Source organism: Phyllostomus hastatus, unplaced genomic scaffold (assembly GCF_019186645.2).
Source record: "Phyllostomus hastatus isolate PE091 unplaced genomic scaffold, TTU_PhHast_1.1 phas_contig_402, whole genome shotgun sequence".
NCBI lineage: Eukaryota > Metazoa > Chordata > Mammalia > Chiroptera > Phyllostomidae > Phyllostomus > Phyllostomus hastatus.
The window spans coordinates 13,593,370-13,616,486 of NW_025333873.1; the positions used below are offsets into that span (position 1 = coordinate 13,593,370).

Below are 23,117 nucleotides of genomic sequence, written 5' to 3' on the forward strand. Positions count from 1 at the left end.
AATGAGCAAAGACTCTGAATAGACACTTGTCCAGAGAAGATACACAAATGGCCAGTAAGCCCTGGAACCAATGCTCAGCCCCCACCAGTCACCGGGGGGAGGCAGTTCACAGCCACAGTGAGACACCACCCCACTCCCACGGGGACGGCTGTGAGCACAGAGTCAGACCAGCAGTATTGGTGGAAACGCGGGCAAGAGGGAACTCCCACGCACCGCCGATGACAACACCCTGCTGATGAAAACGCAAGTGGCGCAGCAGCCCTGGACAACAGTCTGGTGGTTCCTCAAACGTTAAACGCAGTTAGTCACCATCTGACCCCGCAACTCCGCTCCCAGACATGTTCGCCCAAGAGAAGTGGAAACACGCATCCACGTGAAAACTTGTACACGAACAGTCACAGCAGCATTATTCACAAAAGGGGAAAACCACCCAAGGGTCCACCCACTCGTGGAAGGACAAGCAGAGCGTGGGGCATCGATACAATGGAACACCGTTCACCACACAGGAGAACGCAGTGCCCGCTGGAACACGGGTGACCTTGTGCGGGACCGCGGATGACCTTGAGAACGTCAGGATGAGTGGGTGCAGACAGGAATACGGGATCAGCCAGCACACGGGCCCGTTTACATGGAAGCTCAGAAGAAGGAAATCCGCTGAGACGGAAAGCAGGCTAGCGGTTGCTCGGGGCTCCGGGGGGGCGGGTGGAGGGACAGGGAGGGGGAGGTGACAACTACAGGGAACGACACAGTTTCTGCTTGAGGTGATGGGCATGCTCTAAAATTGACTGTGGCCCTGGCTGGTGTAGCTCAGTGGATTGAGCGCGGGCTGCGAACCAGGCATCACAGGTTCGATTCCCAGTCAGGGCACATGCCTAGGTTGCAGGCCATGACCCCCAGCAACTGCCCATTGATGTTTCTCTCTCTCTCTCTCTCTTTTTCTCCCTCCCTTCCCTCTCTAAAAATAAAAATAAATAAATAAATAAAATCTTTTTTTAAATAAATAAAATTGACTGTGCTAGCAATTGTGAAAGCCGGTGACACATCTGTGAAAACACTAAAAACCACTGAACTATACACCTGAAATGGATACATTCTGCGGTATGAGAATTATCTCAGCGACGCTGTTAGAAATTTTTAGATCATTAAAATAAAAATTTAAATAAATAAAGTAAATCTGGTCACTCGTTAAACAAAAATTCCAACACACAGCCCTCTTAAGGTTTGACACCAGTGTCATGTGTCAGCTTCGGACAAGGGTTTTCAGGCCAAGGGGATTGGTTCTCCCGCCTCCCTGCAGACCGCGAGCCAATGGGAGCAGCCGGGGCTGCTGAGGCGCGTGCGGGCCCAGCGCGGGCAGCCTGCCTGGCTCAGACCCCAGGGCAGGCCGGTGCCTGCCTCCTCCGCCGCCGTCATCGCTGTCCACACAGCCGGGCGCCGGCGTCACCCTCCGCCTACACCTCCCCTGTCCCTTAGATAAGCGTTGCTCAAGGCTCAGAGCCAGGAAGTATACTTCCTGACCACCCAGCCTTCCCTACCTGATCATTATCAGTCTCTTGAACAAAAAATGCTTCTCCGTTATCTCCCAGTTTCATGTGCAAATCCACGGACTCCCCGTTGATTTCTATGTCGACCTGAAAGGGAAACATGTGTCTCCACAGCAGGAAGCGGACCTGGCGGGGTGGTCCCGCCCCCACAGACACACACACTTGAACCGCGCACACACGCCACACACATCTCACAATCCCCACTCTCAGCCGGCCAGTCCGGCCCTACCTGCGCTTCCCCATCCGTAAGTGGAGCCGACCTGCCCACCCACACCTCCATGGCTTCCAGCCCGGCAGGCTTGTGACTGCCTTAATGAGCAGAACACATTAGGTGACTTCAGAAGCTAGGTCCAGAAAAAAATGGAGCATCCACCCGGCTCGCGCTGTCTCTCTCTCTCCCTCTCTCTCTCTCTCTCTGTCACTCTCTCTCTCTCTCTCTGTCACTCTCTCTCTCCATGCTCGCCCTTACAGCTAGCCACCATGCTGTGAGGATGCCCAGCCCACATGGAGAGGCCAACAGCCTCCTGGGAGGCCAGCCAAGGGCCAAGGGCCATGGGTCGTGTGAGTGAGCAGGCCCTCAGAGGGTTCCCGCCCCCAGCCCAGAGCCCTCCAGCTGAGGCCCCAGATGGCCCTGCCGCGCTGGGCCTGGATTCCTGACCCCAGAACCCAGGAGGCCTCATGAGCAGTGGAACTCAATGCTCGTGGAACCCGGGAGCTTAACGCCCGTCAGCGTGGGGGTGATTTGCACAGCCACAGTCACCAGAACCATCTGAACTGACTGTCAACTCAGGGAACAACCCTTTATTTATTTTTTTTATTTTTTTAAAGATTTTATTTATTTATTTTTTAGAGAGGGAAGGGAGGAAGAGAGAGAGAGAGAGAGAAACATCAATGTGCAGTTACTGGGGATCATGGCCTGCAACCCAGGCACATACCCTGACTGGGAATCGAACCTGCGACACTTTGGTTCGCAGCCCGAGCTCAATGCACTGAGCTACACCAGCCAGGGCCGGGACAGCCCTCTCCAACGGAGAGCTAAACATCCGGGTCTGAGACACGCTCCAGACACGTGGAGACGCAGAACTACGGTGACCTTCCCTGCGGGGAGAAGCCGCCCGGACCCTCCAGGGCCCCGGACCCTCACCACTTTCTCCCGGGAGCGCAGGACACCCATCTTCCCGAAGCGGACGTGGAAGGGCGAGCACTGCAGGCTCCCGTTGGGCTGGCGGACGACGATGATGTCGATGCATCCGGACAAGGTGGCGGGGTTCAAGCCCTTGTAGAGCTCCTTCACGGTGACGAACACCTGGCCCGCCAGCTGCCCGACGTAGTTCATGGTTTGAGCCTGGAAAACAGAGCCACGCAAGACACACACACACATAGACACACGAACAGTTACAATTCGGAGAAGGCCGTCTACCTGGAGTCGGTCAAAACGAAATGCTCGTTTCAAAACGTGGGTCACACGTGCCTTTGGTTCCCCGGCACGGGCTCCACCCCACCCCACCCCACTACCCGCCTCCCCCCCACAAACCGACCAGCCACCAGCCCCCACCCTGAAGACCCCGGAGGCCCGACTTCCAGCAGCACTGGGCCCTTGCTTGCTGAGGTCAACGGTCCTTGTTCATCCTCACAGCCCCTGGCACCTGCGCTTGCTCTGCGCCTACGTGCAGTTCTGCAGACTACATCTCAGGGCTGTTGACCAAAGACTGTATACGACACCTCTTAGTATCCCCACGAGCCGCGTCCAGCAGGTACTCCATTAGTTGAAAAAAATGACTATGTTTACTTGACAAGAAAAAAATGGTTACTCTTTTGACCACCCCCACCCTGGTCCTTGCCTGCCCACGTGACTCCCTTCCACACTCCTGGGGACATCGGCGCTCGGGGGGTGTCTCCGCCCAGCTAGTCAGCTGAAGTCCACGCTGCCAGTATCCAGAGCACTCTACTCTACCAAGGGCCTGGGGCTGGGGACCCCGAGACAAAGAAGACACAGTCCCCGTCCCTCAAAGGACTCCCAGGCTCATGCAGGAGAGAGAAGTAGAACACATGGCCCTAAAATACGCGTCAGTGCGCTGTGCATGTTCCCAGACCTGAAGTACATGCTAGGAGAGTGAGGACGGAGGACAGCGGCGAGCGCGTCGCCGAGGCTGGCGGTGGGGCTGGGAGGAGGCTGGGGCGCTCTCAGGTGAGAAGGTGGACGAGGGCCCTGCAGGAGGAGCGGGGTGCGTGAAGACACAGGCGCGGCTGTCCCCGCGGCAGAGAACGTGCGGGGGGAAAGGCAGCGCGTCGAAATCACGCCAATAGATTCGGACATTGCGGCACCGCCCTGTGAAGCCGCAGGAGACTCGGGAACACCACAGTGGCGATTCGGACCACGGTTCAGAAAAAGCATCATGGAACAAGTGCAGAGACGACTGGCAAGAAAAGAAACGAAATGCGGTTGGCAGCTGTGTGTGACGGTGCCGAGGGGAAACGGCGCCAGCCTGAAAGATGGCAGAAGAAGCGATCCCGGGGCACCGAGCAGCAGGGTCTGAGCATGCGCTGTATGCTGGCTCCGCCCACCACACGCGTGCTGATCCGCAGCCCCGCCTCCAGTCCCATGGCAACGCCCTGTCACCTGTCCTGACCGGACTCAGACACCTCAGCCCGGTCCAGGGCACCGAGGTCTCGCCCTGCCACCTGTTTCTGTACCCTCCTCCTCCTCACTCAGCTTCACTGGGCCACCCCATCCACCACCCTCCCCCCCCCCACCCTCCCCCCCCCCACACCCGAGAAGGGGGCTGCGCTTACTGGTCCTTCCCGCTCTGGGCCGCCTCCTCCCAGCCTCACAAGGGGGACCTGGTCGCCACCCTCCCCTCCCCCCTCCTCTCGGCACACGTAGCACTTTGGCGGACTTGTGAGACCACGTGGTCCAAATACCTGAGTAGGAAGGGTTTGCACAAAGTCATCTGTGGACCCCAAGACCTGGCCCCTTCTCCTGGCCCACTGGCCTCAGTTCTGCAAGGTGCCGGCCTACCCGTGGGGCACACAGAACACGCTGCGCCCGCCCCCCTCAGGTCCCTAACAGTGATTCCAGCGGCCACCACACCTGTCCCCGAGCAGCCCCCACTCCGAGTTCGGTCCTGTGACCTTTCTTGCGCTGATGCGTCTATTTTGCCAAGTGGTTCTCTTGCCTGTCCGCGGAACCGGATTCTCCTTGAGGCCAAGGATCAGGCCTTGTCCGTTCAAGTTAAAACAACAAAAAAAGCCCTGGCTGGCATAGCTCAGTGGATTGAGCGCGGGCTGCGAACCAAAGTGTCACAGGTTCAATTCCCAGTCGGGGTACATGCCTGGGTTGCAGGCCACGACCCCCAGCAACCACACATTGATGTTTCTCTCTCTCTCTCTCTCTCTCTCTCTCCCTCCCTTCCCTCTCTAAATATAAATAAATAAAATCTTTTTTAAAAAAAAGCCTTTTGGAAGCTTCACCCCAATCTCTATGACACAAGCAGCCGTGATATTAGCATCCCCAATTTGCAGATGAGGAAACTGAGGCCCAAACATAGTGGGTCCGATGGCCTGTGTGCACTGGGCAAAAAAGAACGGTGGATGTAACTCTAATTTAGAACCGAGGAGAGTCAAAACTCGACGGACGAGACCTGCAAGAGACAGAGCGCAGGCCAGCCCTCGCTGCTCGCTTTGGGGCCTGGAAGGACGCCCTGGGGCTCGGCGCCTACCTCCCCGTGCAGATGAGGAACCCGGTCACGCGTTCAGCAAACACGCAGAGACGCGCACGCACCTGCCGCCCTCGGGCGGCGGGGACCACCAGGGCGGTCCAGCTTCCAGCGCGAACGCGAGTGCGTGCCCACGAGCACAGACAGCCACGCCGTTTCTAAGTGCGCTTCGTGGTACAGGTGGGCCGACTCCGTGGGAAAAGGGGAGGGCGCACAGTCCCTGAAAAGATGGCTGTAAAAAAAGGAGTCTCTGTCGCCCTGATACTCCTTACAGGGAGTCCTCTTATACAGGAAATCGTCGCCACCAAATCGTCTGGCCTAGGTCTGACCACAACACCACGCTTCCTGAGGGGCAAACCGCTGACACTACAGCGACGGGCAAGCAGGGTGAACGGCACCTTGCACAATTCCTTTCGTATACATCACCTTGTGCTCGTGGGATTCGCACAACCACCCCGTGGGCACGAGGCCTGTCAGAGGAGAAAACTCAAGGACGCGCGAAAGTACAACGAAGCAAAAACGCCCAGGATCGCAGGTGGGCCAGCAGACCCGGAATCCGGGGCTCTGGATTCGGCAGCCCCCTCCCCCACCCCTCCCCCACGGTTTCTCTTAACCATCCCCCTCGCATGTGAATGTATGAGCTGTGCTCATCACAGAATGACGTGTGGCCCCCCCTCCCCAGCAGTGACGTCCTGAAGCCACACCCGTGCTACTGCTGCTGCTAGCACAGCTCCCGAGACCTCAGGACCCGGCGACCAGCACTTTTTATTCACAAGACAGAGAGAGCTCACAGCTGGGCGGGACGACCCCATCGCCACGGCCTGGCTTCTCATCTGTAAAATGAGGACCTTGGCCCAGGTGGCCTGGAGGTGCAATTCCAGCTCCAACCACTGGAAGGAGGAGAGAGGCTGCACTCCTGAATGCTGAGCCGCTGAAAGGGCATCTTGAATAATTTAAACTCAGTGTTCCTCTGTCATCCTGTCCTCAAGAACGAGGCGTCCCTCCCCCTCATCAAGGAGCACATTCAAGGTTATTGGGCAGAATCTGAGCGTTTGGAAGCTGGCAGGATCCTGACTGGGCTGATGCTCTGACACCCGGGTTTGAAAGAAATAAGCTCAGAAATGCGAAGTGACTTTGGCAGACTTCCCCCGAGGCTTGGGTTTCCACTCCTCTGATCTCTGCTCTGTGTGTGCCCCGGGAGCGGGCCTCAATTATGTTTCCCACCGTAAGTCATCAGAAGCTGCTCTGACATCTTCCCCTATCCCCTCCACTGCATAACGTATTCGCAAATCTGAAAATGCTTCCATGTAGAAGCAGAAAATATGTTCATAATTCCTAACAAATACCAGGGCCAGGGCCCCACCCGGTGATAGGCTCCTGTCCTGGCATCGACACCCCGAGGCCGCCCTGGCTGAGCGCTGACAGTCTGTTAAAAGGGCAAACACCCCCACCTCCCACCTGGCAGGACGGCTCCTGTCCAAAAGCAGGAAACAGGCACTGCTGAGGACGTGTAGAAACTGGAACCCGTGTGCACTGCGGATGGGGCTGCCAGACAGCAACCCAGACAGCACAGCCACCGAGTAACAGAGTGCTGATTCCTCAAAAAGTGAAAAACAGAGCCATTGTGCAATCGAGCAGTTCCACTGGCAGGTGTATGCCCAAGATACACGGACAGCAAGTTCTCAAGGAGACGTCTTCACACCCCCGTTCACGGACGCTTCGCTCCCGACAGCGGAGAGCTGGAAACAGCCTAAGTGCCCACCGATGAGAGAGGGGACAGAATCGTGGCGTACGCACACGACGGAATGTGACTCGGCCTTACAAAGGAAGGGGATTCTGGCACCTGTTGCAATACGGCTAGACCTGGAGGACATCGTGCCAGGTGAAATAAGCCAGTCGCACACACACACACACAAACACCGTGATGAGCTCCCTTAGATGAGGGAGCCGGAGCGGACGGGCTCACAGGAACGTGGGAAGCGGGGGCGGGGGGAGCGTGTCCCGGGCGCAGAGCTTCTTCCGCAGAGGAGAGACCGTCTGCAGCCGGAGACCAGCGAAGGCCCCCAGCATCGCTGTGCTTACTGACGTTAAGTGTGCTGCAGTGTACACTGGAGACCTGAGACAGTAAATTTTACGTTCTATGTGTTTCTCCACAAATTAAAAAAAAAAAATTAAGGGGTGAGGAAGAATACTGCATTATTAGCCAGAACTCACTTCAGGAAGATGACTATTAGTTGGTGAAATTTCTTCTTCAGAAGGCCTTGGGCCCGGGGGGCCTGGGAGAGGGTGGCCCAGTCCCCCTGGGGCATCCGCGGGGCCAGAGTGGGCCCCCCCCCCCGCCCCGCTCTCTGCCCCTGTCCTGGGACCTCCCCCAGATCAACGCTGGACAAACACTGAAACGACAGGAGGACAAACCAGCGGGGCGCCAGGTCCCCGCTCCGCGGCCATCAGCTCCCTTTGAAGTAAGAGGAACCCAAGGGAAGCCAATCTGATTGACCTGAAGAAGCCGGCCCAGATTTCGGAGGTCAAGCTAATCTCCAACCCCCACGGTTTCCATTAAGACATGCGGCCAGGCCTGGGGGGAAGACCTGTTTTGAAGAAAGTATCTTAATGCCTGCAGAGGAACAGAAGAAGTAAACCTGCCAAGAGCCAAACAAAACGCTTAAATCTCCAGTTCTACGGCTCTGAGCCGCGCGCTCTCCCTTCGCCCCATACCAAACCCCTTCAGGTCGGTTGATTTCAATCTCAAAACCTGGCAAGGAAGAGCTGCTTCACCCGACAGGGCTCCAGGGACCGCCCGAGACAGGACTCCACAGCCCAAGTTCAAGGGGTTCTCGAGGAGAGCTGAGCGCGACCTCACAGACCCCCCGGCCACGCCGGGGCCGGTCAGCGGCGGTGTGGGTTTGCCGAGCGACTCTGAGGTCACGAAACGAGCGAATGTGTCTTCCTACGGGGACGTTTTCTAGCCCGACCTTCTGAGATAACACCGACGGTCTGGGGCGCTCCCCTCCCACCGGAGCTCCGTTTGCCCAGGCGTTCTTCCCTAACTCAGAATCTGCTTGAGACCCAGACAGGTGACACACCAGGGACCTAAAAGCCCCAAAGCGTATTTCCATCTGGGATTCTGTTTAGCACGTCGTAGGAAGTAGGAAGTTGCGTGTTCAGCTTCAAGAGTCAACTACTAAAATTAAACATGGGGACGGGAGACATTTGAGGCCAAGCACCTCCATCTGATCGTCCACTCAGGAATCCATCACTCCGCCCACTGGTCCCACGAGAGGGTAAAAGTGATTTCCACTCCTTTTCCATTTCTCTCGGCTGTGGAGTCAGCGGAGGCACCTTATCTGGGAAGTCACCATTTCCCCATCTTCCCGTTGTGGGTATGCAGTGCCTTGGAAGTGAATCAGGGAGTGGATCGGGGATGCGGTGCGACCTCTGGCAGGTCCCACTCTGCTCCTCCCCCCCACCCCTTGCCCCCGGGGAAGGCTGCAGACCGGGAGGGCTCGCCCAGACCAAGGTCAAAAGCAAGGGCAGCACTCTCTCAGGGATACAACTCTCAGCATCTCCTCTACCCTTCAGTCCTTCTCACCTCTGCTCCTCGTTCGACTCTTCTCTTCAGGACTCAGGTCCCTGCGAGACTCCCACGATCCCTCCTCCGGGCACACTGCCTGTGGCCTCCTCCACGTCCGCCCTCACCTGCTGTCCGGCCTCCTCCTCCTCGGCCCTCCCTCCGGCTCAGTTCACGACCTTCCCTCCCGTCCGGGACACTGGCTTGACGAATGGGGGCTGTCACCTGGCAAGTGGCTGCAGCGCCCTCATCCCCCACGCTGGTCTGCTGTCCTGAGGATGGCAGGGCCTCTGGGCACCCAACCCCCCAGGGGGCCAGGCAACGGCTGTGGTCACGCATGCCCCGTTTCCTTTAACTATTTCCACACTTCCTTTGACTAGCCCCTCCAACACCTGAAAGACAGAAGTCTTTTCTTTTTTTCTTTTTCTGGTCTGTTAAGCTAGGTACCTCTGGAATGACTGGATTAAATCTGCATGGTGACTGTCCTCCCAAAGTGAAAGTGTAGCACACCAAAAAAATGTTGCTGATCTGACCAAAAAATAGATGTAATTTTGATTGACTTACCAAAAACAAATAAAAGTAGTAGTAATTACCTTACCCACCCTTTTTGCTCCAAAGTGACTTTTTAAAACAGCGGGGGCCTATGCTAGTGTATTAGGATTTCTGGTGCCAAGAATGAACCAATCAGACGCAGCCTTATGATGCGGCGTGATCGCAAAGATGCCACTCCATGATACGACCTGCATCTGGTTCAAGACGGGTCAGTCACACTGGACAGGGACCGCTGGGCTGGCTGCTGTCATTTTTCACGTGACAACCCGCGGGAGAAGGGGGTCCTCCGTGCCCCAACGCCACAGTCAGATGCTGCCTGATTCCGAAGCTCTTGCGGCGCGCGGGCTGGAAGTCACTGTTCGGAAGACGTCTCGGGTGGTACAACGCACAGAGCACGCGGGATCCAAGCCGCCTCCGCCCCCTCTGCGCAGCACACAAAACACACGCTTGCCCGGCGTGTCGAGGACCCGCGGTGAAGTGCAAGCGCTCCGGTGACGCCGTGGCGCGGTGGGGAGGGGGCGCGCGGACAGGAGGGCGGGTACCCGGGGTGTGGGGGGGGGCCCCGCTTCGGCAGGACATGCACAGCCCGTCACGCCTTAGTGAGGGACAGTTGGCGCGCAGGCAGAGATGGGGGGACGTATCAGAGGTGGCGCCGACCGCGGGCAAGGAGTCGCCCGACTGCACCCGGGCGCCAGCAGAGGCTGCCCTTGGATTCACCTCTGAAGGGGGCGTCCTGAACCCGCGAGACTGCCGGGCTCTAGGAGGACACGCAAGTCCTTCCGCCCGGAGGGAGCGTGGGGAACGCCGGTCAGCCGGCGGCCCAGCCCGCTGCACAGCCCGCGGCTCCTCTCCGTCTCCGGGAGGTTCCCGGCGGCAGCAGATGCGGCCCCGGCGACCACGCCTCTTCCCCGGCTCACAGCCAGCGGCTCCTGGGACCATCACGGCGGGCGGCGCCGATAAAATGCTCGTTAGGAGAGAGACTTCAGCGGGCGTGGAAAGCCACGCAGGGACTCTGCCGACTTCGGAGAGAAAGTAACCCGCGAAGCCCTCAGACCTAAACCGTTTCTGCTCCAGACCCTCACACATCGCTCGCTGCGTCCCCCTGCGCCCCCCCCCCCGGGTCGCACAGCAGAGCAACCCCGTGCAGCAGACCCGACGACGAGGAACCGGGGACGAGGAACCGGGGTGCCACGTTTGCGTGATGCTTGATCAGAGAAGCAGGGCCGGGAAGGGGCGGCGTGCAGAAGCCCTGGCTGGAGCGCCGCTAGCCCACCCTGCTCTCCTCGGCACCGTGCTGCCCCCCATCTCACCGGATAAAACTGGAATCCGTGGGGGAGGCCCAGTCACAGGAAACCCCCTGGGGGGGCGGGGGGCTCGAGCAGAACAGATGGCAACCACCTAGTGTGAAGTGACAGGTGATACCCTGCACGTGTCTGCAGGGCATCCCAGGATGGTCACAGGGTGCACGGAAGTCAGCGTCGCCGGGGGGCCGTTCCGGAGCCAGGGTGGGAGGCGCAGTCTATGGGACCACGCTTCTGCTCAGACACTACGCATCCGCTGGGCAAAGAGGTCACGGAGGGAATTCGGGGCGGGGCTCTAAGCTGAGGACCCTGTGGCGCCGTCATAACAGTCCCAAGAAATCAAGTCTTCAACCCAGCAAGTACCCCGGGGTGGGGGTGGGGGTAGGGAGACAGTTGGTGGAGGGAGACGTGCAGACACCAAGGTGCACCCGCCGCCTCCGAAGCCGTCGGGCAAGCCTGGATACCGGGGGAGAGTGCTCGAGTTCCAAAATTAGAAGAAACCAGGAACGTGGGGAATGTTTTCGCCGTTGAGGCCGGTGAAGACAGTGCCCCAAACAAAACCCACTGCAAACGCAGCTTAAACCCCAGGCTCCTTAGGCAGCTCCTGCCAACAGACGGGCCACGGACCCCAAAGGGCAAGAGCCTGAGAAGCAGGAGCTGCACGACGGCCGGGGTCGGGCGCCGCCACGCCCTCTCTCCGGGGCCTCCAGACGCTGAGTGCGGGACCTGAGTGACGGGGCCATCCCGCTCAGTCACGACTCCGATATTTCCAGAGTATTCACACCCTCACCAGCCAGCCCAGCGCCTCTGGAATGTAAATTCAAAGGGCTCCCTCCCAGCAAGGACGAAGGTCAAAAACACCCTCCTTGGTTCCAGTCTGCATGTGAGGAGTCTTTGTTCTGCACGGTGTCCTCAGGGTGACTCATCACTTCCTGGAGAGGCTCTGCTGCTGATCCCCTGCCGCGCCGGTGAAAACACACGTGCCGCTGGACAAAACACACCGGCCGGGCGGCTCCTCCCCTTCCCCCACCCTCCCCGACCCTCCCCCACTCTCCCGGCAGGTGCCAGAGGACACCTGCGGAGTCTGGGCTGACCGCACGTCGTCCGGGGAGCTTCGGGGTTGGAAGGCGACCCCAGGTCTGCTCACTCGTGGCGGGGCCTGCTCTGGTTCCCGGGATCAGCAGCAGGATCCCACCCCTGGGTACAGAGTCAGCGCCCGCGGCCGACAGACACGGGTGGTCTGTCACGCCTCAGCCCGCTGGCTGCTTTGGTTGAAGGGCACCTGGGAGACTTGGAACTGCCCACTGAGTTCACGCACGACGCCAGGCAGAGAGCGCAGCCGCGAACCAGAGCGCTGCCCATCTCCACCTGCCAGTGAGGTCAGGACGCTGCCCACATGGTGACAGCAATGAGTTAAAGCTGCCCACTGCTCAGCACAAGGGCGCGGGGGACACCATGTCCCCACCCTGCAGAGAAGGCAGCGGAGCTTTAGGCCCTGGCACGTGCTCAGGGCCCCGAAGCAGGGAAGGGGCAGAGAAGCAGCAGCAGTCAGACGGAGGCAGGTCTGCTCCCGGTTGTGACAGTCGTGCAGACCTCCCGTGTGACCCCACCGTCCAGGCGACGCATGTGGCTGCACACGCAGACTCTGGGTTACACAGTGCAGGGGCGCAGAGAACACTCACTATGTGACAGTATGTGCACTTCTCCCACGGCGCGGCCAGAATGACCCACTGCGGGACAGGTCAACGGCGGCATTTCCTTTTCCTGAGCCGGCACCTGGTTAGGAAGCCGGTCGGCTCGAGGGTCGGCCTGTGCACGCTGCGCTGGTGGGTCAGGAGCCACAGCCGGCCCCACCCCTTGCCATCCCCAGGGGGCACGCCCTGCCACCCGCTCTCGGAGTCAGGAGGGAGCCCCAGGCCCCCTGCGGCGCTGAAAGGGGACTCGTTCCTTTTTGTTCATGAAGAAAACGGAGAAAAAAGATTTTACGGGGGACGTCTAAATACTCGCGGTGGAAATCTCTCTGCTCCCCCTCTGCACCCTGATTGGTGACCCGTGGGTCTGAACATTGCCTCTGGGACAGGCGAGCCCCTCACCCGTACCCACCCCTCCCCCCCCTCACACACACACACACACACCCGTTCCTCCCCTCGCACAGCAGCGGGGACAGAGCGTCGCCCTGCGCCTGGCTCAGCGCCCGGCGCCAGGAAAGACCGATTCCTGCCCTGCAGAAACAGAAAGCCTTACACCGTCGCTGGCTCAGGTGTTGAACCACCGAATCCCGATGTCCACCTGTAACCCTTCTGAAAACTGAAGACTTTCCTTGGGAGAGTGAGCAACCCATCACAAGGAGGACTGAAAGGCTTTGGCTTCTGGTCAGGACAGTTCTTCCTCGAGGGCATGATGAAATCTGCCCCCCTGGGGCTCTCCCCACGGGTCCTCCTTTCTCCCAGTTGTCCTTGGCCATCGGAGGAGAGCTCTGTGGCTGTCCCTGGGGCCCTAGCACTGTAGGAAGGCACTGCCGGCCCTCCAGACCCACTGCTGAGTAAGTTTGAGGGGTGGGGGCTGCCCTGACCACCCCTGGCTGCTCTCCTGTCACTTCCCAGTCTGTGTCTCCACGTTGGGGGTCCAAGCCCCAGCCCGACCAACTCTGAACAGAAACACGAACACCGCACAGCTCCCAGGGTCCACCCAGGTCCCATTCACCTGACAGGCTGGGAGATGAGGTGGGTTTTCAACCAGAGCATTGAAAAAAAGAAAAGACAATTTCTAAGAAATCCCCAAAATGATGTCATGACTAATAAGGCTTGCATGAAAATGAAACTGGCTTACAGTGTATCTACCTTCCTCCTGTGACTTTCGTTAGTGGCAGAGAGGAAGTCTTTCTTCCAGGGCATTGTGGGTATTTAGCAGCCTGTCAGGATGATGAATGACGTTTACGTGGCAACAAAAGGAAGTACGGCTTAGTGCAGCAGCACAGTGCAGGCGAGAGCACGCCAGACCTACAGTCCAGCTACCGGGTCCCATCCCTGCACCCTTCAGCACACCTGTGGGCAGGTCACTGCCCCCCAGCCAGTTCTGGACTGCACGAGGCTATTTGGTCCTCCACCCGCACAAGGTGCTTATAAGAAGCTTCTTAAACAAAGCAGACCAAGCCATCAATACCCTTCGGGGTGCGGGCCCAAAATAGGGAAATTCACTAGAAAAGCTTGAGGTGCTTTTAAACAGCCTGCAAGTCAAACTGACACTTCCTGACAAAAAGATGAAGCAGCAGAAACCGCCGGCCCCAGAGTCGCCCCACCAAAGTCCTTTCCGAGCTCAGCAGGTGGGACGAATCCAGGGCCCCGCTCACCCCAGCCCAGCCCAGCTTTGGGACCCGGAGGGGCAGCCGGCTCAGGAGGTGCTGCCTGCCGGCAGGAGGGAAGGCGGGAGGCATGCAGCATGTGTCCGGGACGGAGGGCACTGCCACCCTGCAGGAGTGGGTTGAGAAAACAGGCACCTGGAACGATCGGACGTGCGGGGAGCAGGGCGGGCCAGGGCTCCCACGCGGGTGGGGGCGCCCCACGCTGAGGCTCATGGGCACCACCGTGGGCACAGAGCCGGCGGGCCAAAGCGCCGGGCGCCCCAGGCTGGCAAGGCTCCAGGAGGGCCATACTGCTGACACTCTATGTCAGGATTAGGCAACGGGGGTCTCGAGACTCCTCACCTAGTTGTTACAGCACGGGGGGGAAAAACAACAGCATTTCATCCCAAAACTGGCAGAACCCTTCTCCAGGGCTCACTAACTGCCAAGAAAGACCGGTTTCTCGGAACGCGTGCCAAAATTCAAAACCCCAGCCGCAGCTTTCATAACGCGGCCGTTTCTGCCAACACCATCCACCTCCAGAATGATAAGGCCAGTTGACGGTGGCCTCGGACCAGCTCAGTGAAAAATGGGCAAAAAGCGGAGAGACAGAGTTCACAGAAGGAAGGAAGGAAAGGAAGGGAAGGAGGAAGGAACCCACCAGGTCGATGATGGACGAGAAGAGCCAACCCTGCTCACGGCTGAACCCGTGCAGATCCGAGGAGGCCTTTCGGACGGCCCCAAATCAGAGTGCTTCGTGAGAACCCAGGGCTGGCGAAGGTGGGGGAAGCCCACCCACCGCCCACGGCGGGCGGGCTAACAAAGGCGGAAGCACCTGGCAACGCCTGACACTTTCTCGCAGGTACTGGCAAACCTCAGCAATTCTCTGCGGTGAGACCCGTGGGCAAACAGTGTTACTGCATGGATTCTAACAGGGAAAACCAGAAACAGCTCCCACATCTACAGGGCTCTGGTTGGGCAGATGACAGACCAGCCGCACTGGACGGTGGAATATGAGGAGACTGTTTTAAAAAATGGGAGAGGGAGACATAGGTCTCCCTCGAACAAACATGAAAAGATATATATACCGGGTGAAAAAAGGACATATTTACACCATGAACCCATTTGCTAAGAACTACATTTACAGCCCAGACCAGTGTGGTTCAGTGGGTTGGGCATCTTCCAATAAACCAAAAGGTCACCGGTTCAATTCCCAGTCGGAGCACATGCCTAGGTTGCAGGTTCAGTCCCCAGTCAGGGTGCTTACAAGAGGCCACCAATTCATGTTTCTCTCTCACATCAATAGCCAAAGAGAGGTCTCCCACTCTTCCTCTCTCCCTTCCCCTCTCTCTAATAAATAAATATTTTTTAAAAGAATTACACTTACACCTATTCTGATACGCACAAGAAAGTCTGGACTGATTTCCAGGCTGAACAAGGTGCATTCTCGGGCTCACCGAGCAACCAGACCTGGGGACGGGAGACCCTCACTTCTCATCATACATATTCCCACAGGGTCAGTTGCCGAGAGCGAATCTTTACCCGTGCGTGTATTACTTTAACACTAGTTTGTAAGACCCTCGGAGACCTGGGTGAGGAATGGAAAGCTCTGACCAGCTCAAGGTCGGGGTCTCCCCGTCCTCGCTGAGACTGCTGAGACAGGAGGGGTAAAGGGGGGGGGCCTGCTTCGGTCAGAAAGGTCAGGTGGGGTGCACGCTCAGCTCCTGCAGCGCTGTGCAACGCTCAGACCCTACAGTCTCATGTGATGCGAGTTCGTTCTCGGGTCCCTGCCAAGGACACGAAGGGCCTGGAATGGGGGGGGCGGGGTGGGGGGTGATGGAGATTACACACAGGGTGGTCAGGTTCAGGCCCGGATCCTCTGACTGTTAGCTATTTGACTCATTAATTGAGCACTAGGCTTTGCTTCTGCTCTTCGCCTACTGCTAACGCCCTGTGTCCAAGTTTGTTCTTGATGGAAAAGAACGCGCTGCTCTTGAGAGCTCCGTACGACTCCGGCCCACTGCGCCCCAGCAGCTCACGGAGGGCCGCTCACGGAGGGCCGAACACCAGCTGGAGAGCCAAGGGCGCTCAGGGGCTAGGGATGCCGGCCGGCCCTTGGCGTTCAGATCCCAGCTCCCCCACCGACCGCAAACAGGTCGCTAACCTCTCAGCGCCTCAGCTTCAGACCTATAAAATGGGATGCTACCTGCTGAGTCCGACCTCACGGGATTGTTTGTGAGGCAGTCCAGGTAAAGCACTTTTCCCAGGGCAAGCACAGGCGACAGCCAGTGTGAAGCCCATGGTCACAAATGCTCCCGGCAAAGGCTGGACTTTAGATGAAGGCTCTGGCCGGACCCTGCTTGGCGCATATAGACTATTTCAAAGGCGCCACAGGGGCAAAAGCATACCGTTGGTTAAAGTGAATACAGAAATACTAAAAGGGCATACTTCCATTCCAACTGGGTGGTAATACACTTCCATGCGGCCAAAAACCTGAGCCCAAAGGCACCCCCACGTTGGGCAGCAGCCTGCCGTTATGCAAAGTTCGATGGCAGGCAATTCTCTTGGCATCGACTCCAGCCCACTGCGCCCCAGCAGCTCACGGAGGGAGCTGAGGAGTGCGCCTTAGTGGGCGACGGTGCCCCATCACCCCATGACCTCTGGGGCGTGCATCCTCTGCAAAGCAAAGGCGGGTGCCTAGTGAGACTCGAGAGTGCAGAGGAAGACGTCAGCAAACAGAGAGGGCACGTGTCTGCAAGGAAACACGGGGACTTCCTGGAAACAAGGTACACAGGCGAGTGTGCTCAGCCCATCCCAGAAGCAGCAGCCAAACAGGTGCGTCTCGGGCAGCGGCTGAGTCTGTGGCCAGCTTTGCGCGCAATGCAAAGGACTCAGGAGCAGAGCCACGGACTCTGCTGCGTCCAGCAGCCTGTAGCGCTTTTTTTCTGGAAAGCCCAGCATTGGGCATCTTCAAAGAACTCCAGTAAGTTGTTGCAAGAATCACAAAACTCGGTGGGTTGAGAGACTCGGCCACCGTCACCGGTGTGGAAGAGCTCCCTGCTCCCCGCCAGACGAAGCCCTGTCCACTCGCCCCCACCCAAGGTCTCAGCTGGACAGGGGACATCTTTCCGGCTGAAGGACACGAGATCCTGGGGCGGCCCCTCACCTGAACCCCCATGTTCTCTCTCCCCTGTGCACTGAGACCCTGCAGCCTGCTCCTTCTAGAATGATGTGGTCTTTGCAGCAGCTGAGACCTGGGGCGGTGACCGAACTGTGCTGGGCCCCCAGCCGGCTGAGGCCAAACTAAGACTAGCGCCCAGGCCTCAGAGCCGCCACCGGGTCGGGGTGGGGCTCCGTCCGTCCAGGCCTGGCCCTCCGCGCAACGGGAATAAAGGCTCCAAACAAACACCCACACGCAAAAACGCCTGATAACCCAACCAAGGCTGGCAAGTATGGCATGTTATCAAAATACAGAACCAGAAAACAAACCCGTAGATCGTCCGCCATTTCCAGGGGCAAAGAAGTGTGTGTTTATTTCTCGATTATGACACATTTTCCTCAATGGCTTGCTTTAATTCGGAAGGCCCAAATTATGGAACACAAGATGAACAAAAATTTCACCGCTATCCCCCCAATTTAAAAAAAAAAAAAACTTTTTGAAACATCATTTCCAAAACACTCCTACTATCCTGGGCAAACTATTGGGTTCTAAAAACTCTCCGAATTAATGCTGCCAATTGTTCCCGTGTCCTGTGTGACGGTCAGAAACGGTGGTGGCATCTTTCTCCAGCTTCACCCCCGCCCCCAACAAAGTATCCGCCCGTGGCACGTAAAGTTATTTCCAAAACGCTCCTTTTCATCGTCTGTTTTCCCGGCTTTTCCCCGAAATAAAGCCATTGGCGGGGACATCCGATGGAACTCGCGAGGCCTAGCACCCACTGGCTGCCGAGAGGTGCGCGGAGGGCTGGCAATCCCAGGACCACTGTAATGTGAGAACCCAGATTCCAAGCCTGGTTCCCGGACGCCCAGCAGCTGTGTGACCTTGGGCCCGGACAGACATCGACCTCCCAGTGCCTCAGTTTCCTAAACTGCACAGCAGAAATCTTACTCCCTCAGGGCACATTTTCGTTCAAGTCCCAAGGCATGTCCGGGCTACTTGCTGCCCAGATAGAGCCCGCCTTTCCTGCCTGGATCGAGAAGGTCCCGCCGCCGTGGGATCCGGCGACCGCTCGCACACCCACGGCACCCCACCTGAGCCCCGCCGGTCCTACAGGCCGCTGAAGGTCGGCACCGCGGGCACTCCGAAAGGAAAGGCCCGAGGATGCTGGTGAGGCCGCCTGGCCCCGGGCGCGTTTCTCCGCCTGCCTCCCGGGACCACTTACCCCCAAAGGGCTGCGGGGACAGAGCCCGATCCCCGGACGTCAGGTCAGCCCCGGTGCCCCGGCCCTCTCAGGCCTCCCCGCGCGCCAACCAGTCCCGGGCCGTCCCGGCTCCGCCGAGGTTGCAGTCTCCCTCGACCACGGCCAGGCTCTGCCTGCTCGCCCCGGGATCCACGGCGGCTTGGAGGCAGCTACTCCCCGGGAAGCGCGTGCGCGTGGCTGCCTTTGTATGCAAACACCCCGCCTGCCGCGCGCTCGCGGTCCCCCGCGGCCCGGGCCGGGGGCGGGGCTAAGGGGGCGGGGCGGGGCCCCGAAAGCGGGGTGGCCCGCGGGGCCTCCGGAGGCACGGGCTCCTGGGCCGCTTTCAGAGCCAGTCCCGAAGGAAGGTCCCAGTCCGCCAGCCCTCCTTCCTCGCCTTAGCTTTTTCCTGTGGCGCGGGACCTTGGGCCATATTTCTGATCCCCCCACACACACCCACACCAAAGTCATATGTTTAATTCAATGGTCTAGATTGACTTTTACCGACGCAGGGGTTTGTAGCCTGGTAAACGGCGGGGACTCCCCCGCCCCCGCCAGGGGTTGGTTGCATTTCTCTGGGCCCTACTCTTCCTGAGCAACGGACTCTGGGCATGTCCCTTAACCCTTCTGACCCCGGCCTTCATGTCTCCAACCACAACGTGGCAGCTGTATTGATCCTACGGGTATTTGCACCTAGCTCCTCACCGCGCTGGTCCACCTTCCTCCTTTGTCTCAATGACCTCTGCTTCAGTCATCCGTTCACTCGGCAAGCACCGTACCTGTCACTGAACAAGACAGCCAGGCCCCTGCCCCTCTGCAGCTTCCATCCAGCAGCAGGAGACGCGGCGAGGGACAAATCAATAAAAAGCAAAATAACCTCCGATGGCAAAATGATTTAGGTCATGCGGATGAAAAGAGGGTTCTGTGATACCACTGAGAAGTTTACAGACTGAAAGGAACCTCCTAGGGTGATCTGATCATAAACCTCTAGGTAAAGAGTTTGTCTTTGCCTGAAGCAAGCCTGCCAATTTTTTTTTTATTTGAGAGTACCTTTAGTAAACCCAGGGATGGTGAAACAAGGCAGGCTCAGGACAGAAGCAGCAGCAGGAGAGCCCAGGCGGGGCTGCTCTGGCTCTCCCGAAATGTTACAGGAAAGACAGGAGCCTGAGCGGGGCCGCTCTGCCTCACCAGAAGGTCAGGGACAACGGCCTCGGAGACAGGTTCCCGGGTCAGCCCAGAACCAGCCGCTGCTGCCCGCCGCTCCCGCCCACTGCTCCCCCGGCTGCCAGTCTTGTGGGGACCCTTGGAGTGTGGGAGATGCACGCCTGCGGGGGAAGAAAGGAGTGGGTGTGCCTGGAGGAGAAGAGCACGCCCACTATTTCTTGTGCATCCAGGTTAACACACCTTTGAAATGCCAGAGTAATGCTCTTCTTCAGACCCCTCAGAGATATAAACACCCTCTCCCTCAGGGAGCGCATACCCTGGTTCACTAGCTGCAAACCCAATCCCCACCTTACTTCCTCCCACTTTAATTCCAAATGCATCAAAACAAAAACAAAAATGGCAAATCTGTCCTTCCAAGAGGAATTTTTCTCAGTCCACTGAGATCTTGCTTTCAGGCACGTACTCTGTTTGGCTCAAATAGACTCATAAAAATTCTCTACAGGTCTGGATATTCTTACACTGACAATCAGATCATCCAAGATCCTAAGTGACAAGAAACACGCAAGTCCTAAGATGGGCCCAGGAGGCAGAGCTTTCTGGAAAGCGAGCTGAAGGTCCCCAGGCAGCCCTCTGCAGGGTCCTGGGGCCACGGGGCAGCTGCAGGGGGAGCAAGGACCAAACCTTTAGGGCCTTTGGGCCACTTGAAGAAGTGTAGACATTCCAGAAGGGTTGTAAACAAGGGAATTACAGAACATACAGGTTTGAAAGGGCTTCTCTGCTATATGGAAAATGGACTGTAGGGGGCAGGAGTGGAAACTCAGACGGGCAGCTGCAGCAGGAAACCTGGGGAGCCGATGTGGGCTCAGACCAACGGGAGAGGAGAGGGTGGTCATGAGAAGGGGAAAGACTTCAGGTATGTTTTGGATGACACCCCCATGGACTGACAGACATGCGGGTGGGGTGGGGGCGGCGCAGGATGAGAGAAGGGAGAGTCGAGGGTGACAGCTCCCTCCGCATGGGGCTGGAACCACTGAGGGACTGCAGCGCGCTCTCCTGGGCTGCAGGAGGAAGAGGGAAGGGGCAGGCTCGGGAGGAAATTCTGGAGCCGCCTCAGTGGAGATGTCAGGAAGGCCTCCGGGGCTTGGCAGGGGAGGCGGGCTGGCTGGAGTCTGGGGAGTCTGGGGCCGCCGGCCGGGGAGCTTTGCCCAGGCAGCGTGTCTTCAGTCCAGCAGCCCACGGAGGCCACAGAAGAGCCCTCTGGGTGCCCTCTGGCTGGTCTTGGGGTAACCGCCATTCAGGCAGCCCCCTCCCACGCTGGCTTTGCAGAGGAGGGCGCTACACCACACAGGGGATCAGCATGTACAGGGGAGACCCTCCCACAGAGCGTCTCAGAGACCAGGGCTGGGACTGCAAGTGCAGTGCCCCCAGAAGGCAGCGGTCTCAACCTCTCCTCCCCACCCCCGCCCCTGCCCCCCAGGGAGGGCCCACAAGCAAGACTGCCCTGCCTGGAAAGGTTCCCTGGAAGCAAAGTCCAACCTCAGGCTTCTTAGGTGAAGCCTTTGTTTAAAATAAATCTTGAATGATCAAAATGTGAAGAGTGGAGGTCTTAAGCAGAAAATCCGGTCCTACTCGCTTATTCTATAAAATGATGAGCTTGGGGGAAACGCAGGTTTTGGGGGTTTCACCCAAAGGCGGCACCGATTCTCAGGGTCCAGCTGGACCCTGAGCAACTGAGGTCTGATGGCTTTCCAGCTTCGCCTGCCACCCCAGGGAAGGCACTTTCTCTGCTGTCCCTATGGCTGCCACAATTTCTAAACAGAGCCGGACCCGGGGGCCGGGGGCCAGGGACCAGGACGGTGACGTTCAATCAAGCAACTTATTGGAAAACCCTCACTAGAACACATTTCACCAGAAGCCGAATGGGACTCCTAACGCGGCCCCGTCGGGAACCCCCCTGGGAGGGCCCTCGCCGCCGTGTTGCCGGTTGCCAGCTGCTGGGTGGCGACACTGTGACTCAGCCTGGGAGGCTGAGGTGATCCCTTCTGGCCAATTCCAGGACCTGCCGCTTTCAGCCCAACTCGGAAGAGAGGGAACGCACGATGAGCAAAACTTGCTCCCCGGGCGCTGGCTGGAGGAAGAAGGGTGGATGGGTGATGCCAGGCAAAGCGGCGCAAGCGTGCTGGGTTCTGCGGGCTCAGTTTTTCACGGCCTGGAAAGCGAGGGCGGATGCTCAACCCACAGACGCACTGGGAGGACGGAAAGGGCCATCCTGTAAACCACGTGGCGCGCCCGCTCACCTGAAAGCTTTTTAACCTTTAGAACCCCATACGTGGAGGACTGGCGGTTCGCGGAAGGATCCGCTGAGTGCTTAGCCCGGCTCGCCCCGATCCAGGGGGGGACCCCCCAGAGAGCGCCGCCTTGCTGAGTGTGGATAGGGCCGGGGCAATGGCAACTCCTCTGCCCGGAAAAGCGGCCAGAGTGATGGAAGCCGCCTTAGTCTAGCTGGAAACCTCCGCCTTTTAGCTGGTGACAAGAACCCTATTGTCCTGGGAGTTCTGACGTTTTCCAGATCAACCTACCTACACCACAGACAGGGCTCTGCAAGGGGAAAGGCAGGATGCGGTGGACAGCCCGTGAAACATCGTAGGCAGGTGTACCATGAACCAGGGGGTGGTGGCATCGGCGGGCAGCTCTATAAATGCCCCCGGGGCAGAAAAGATGCCCAAGGAAGAACAGGCCCAGGAGGACCTGGGCTCCCAGCGAGGGAGGGGCTCTCCCTGGGGTCCAAGGCCCATCCCCGTCTGGGGCCCCTGATGAGGTGACTTCCGCAGGGATCCTCCCTGGCTGGGGCCTCAAGAATCAGGTGGGAACTAGGGGCCCCTCGGTACCACCTCACCTCCCTGGTGTACAGGGGACAGGGCGGCCTGGAAACCCACCAGAGGTGCAGTGGGTCCCCTGGGGGCCGGGGAACCATCTGACCAGAGCAAGTTTCAGGGGGAAGGGGAGAGTGGAGAGTCCCTGGGTTCCACAGGGAGAGAAGGAAGGGGGAGGGTAAACCAGGGAGAGCGAGTGTCTGAAGGGGCTCACCCCCAAATTAGGGTGAGGACCACAGATTAGGGCTAAGGCGTCCCAGAGGGAAAGAAGTCACAGGAGATAAAGGGGCGAGGCTGGCAGTGGCCACAGCGAATATTGGAGGCCACACCCCCGATTCACCCCAACAGAGACACTAAGTAGATGGCGTCTCGTGCAGCAGCACTCACACGGAGGAGCAGAGAAGCGAGGAAAGCCCCGGGCAGGGGGCAGAGAGAGCTGCCCCCCTGGGCCTGCTGTGCCCCGTGGGCCCACACTGGGTCTCTCGCTCAGAGAGCGGCCGCCAGCCATCCCTCGCCCCGTCACTCGCCTGCACCTTCATTCATCCCCCGTGTGCCAGGCATCCGCCGCGTGCCAGGCCCTGGGTGGAGCCCCAGGGGCCCCCCTGGGGAGCAGAGCAGACGGGGCGCCTGCCCTGGGGGGTACGCGGTTGGGGCAGTAAGCA

The 23,117-nt window shown here is 58.7% G+C and overlaps 1 protein-coding gene across 5 annotated transcripts in view; it reads right to left on the reverse strand.

Moving 5' to 3' along the window:
- Positions 1-23,117, reverse strand: part of LPIN1 (lipin 1) — a 95,853-nt gene that overhangs the window by 43,826 nt on the left and 28,910 nt on the right. For 4 of the 5 annotated variants that reach the window (XM_045844318.1, XM_045844317.1, XM_045844321.1 and 1 more), the window contains exons 3-4: positions 2,689-2,889; positions 1,536-1,631 (exon numbers count right to left, since the gene is read on the reverse strand). In XM_045844318.1, coding sequence (XP_045700274.1) covers positions 1,536-1,631; positions 2,689-2,889 — 297 coding nt within the window. Of the gene's footprint in view, positions 1-1,535; positions 1,632-2,688; positions 2,890-18,403; positions 18,651-23,117 lie in introns of those variants that run through there. The other variant, XM_045844322.1, reaches the window with a different exon arrangement.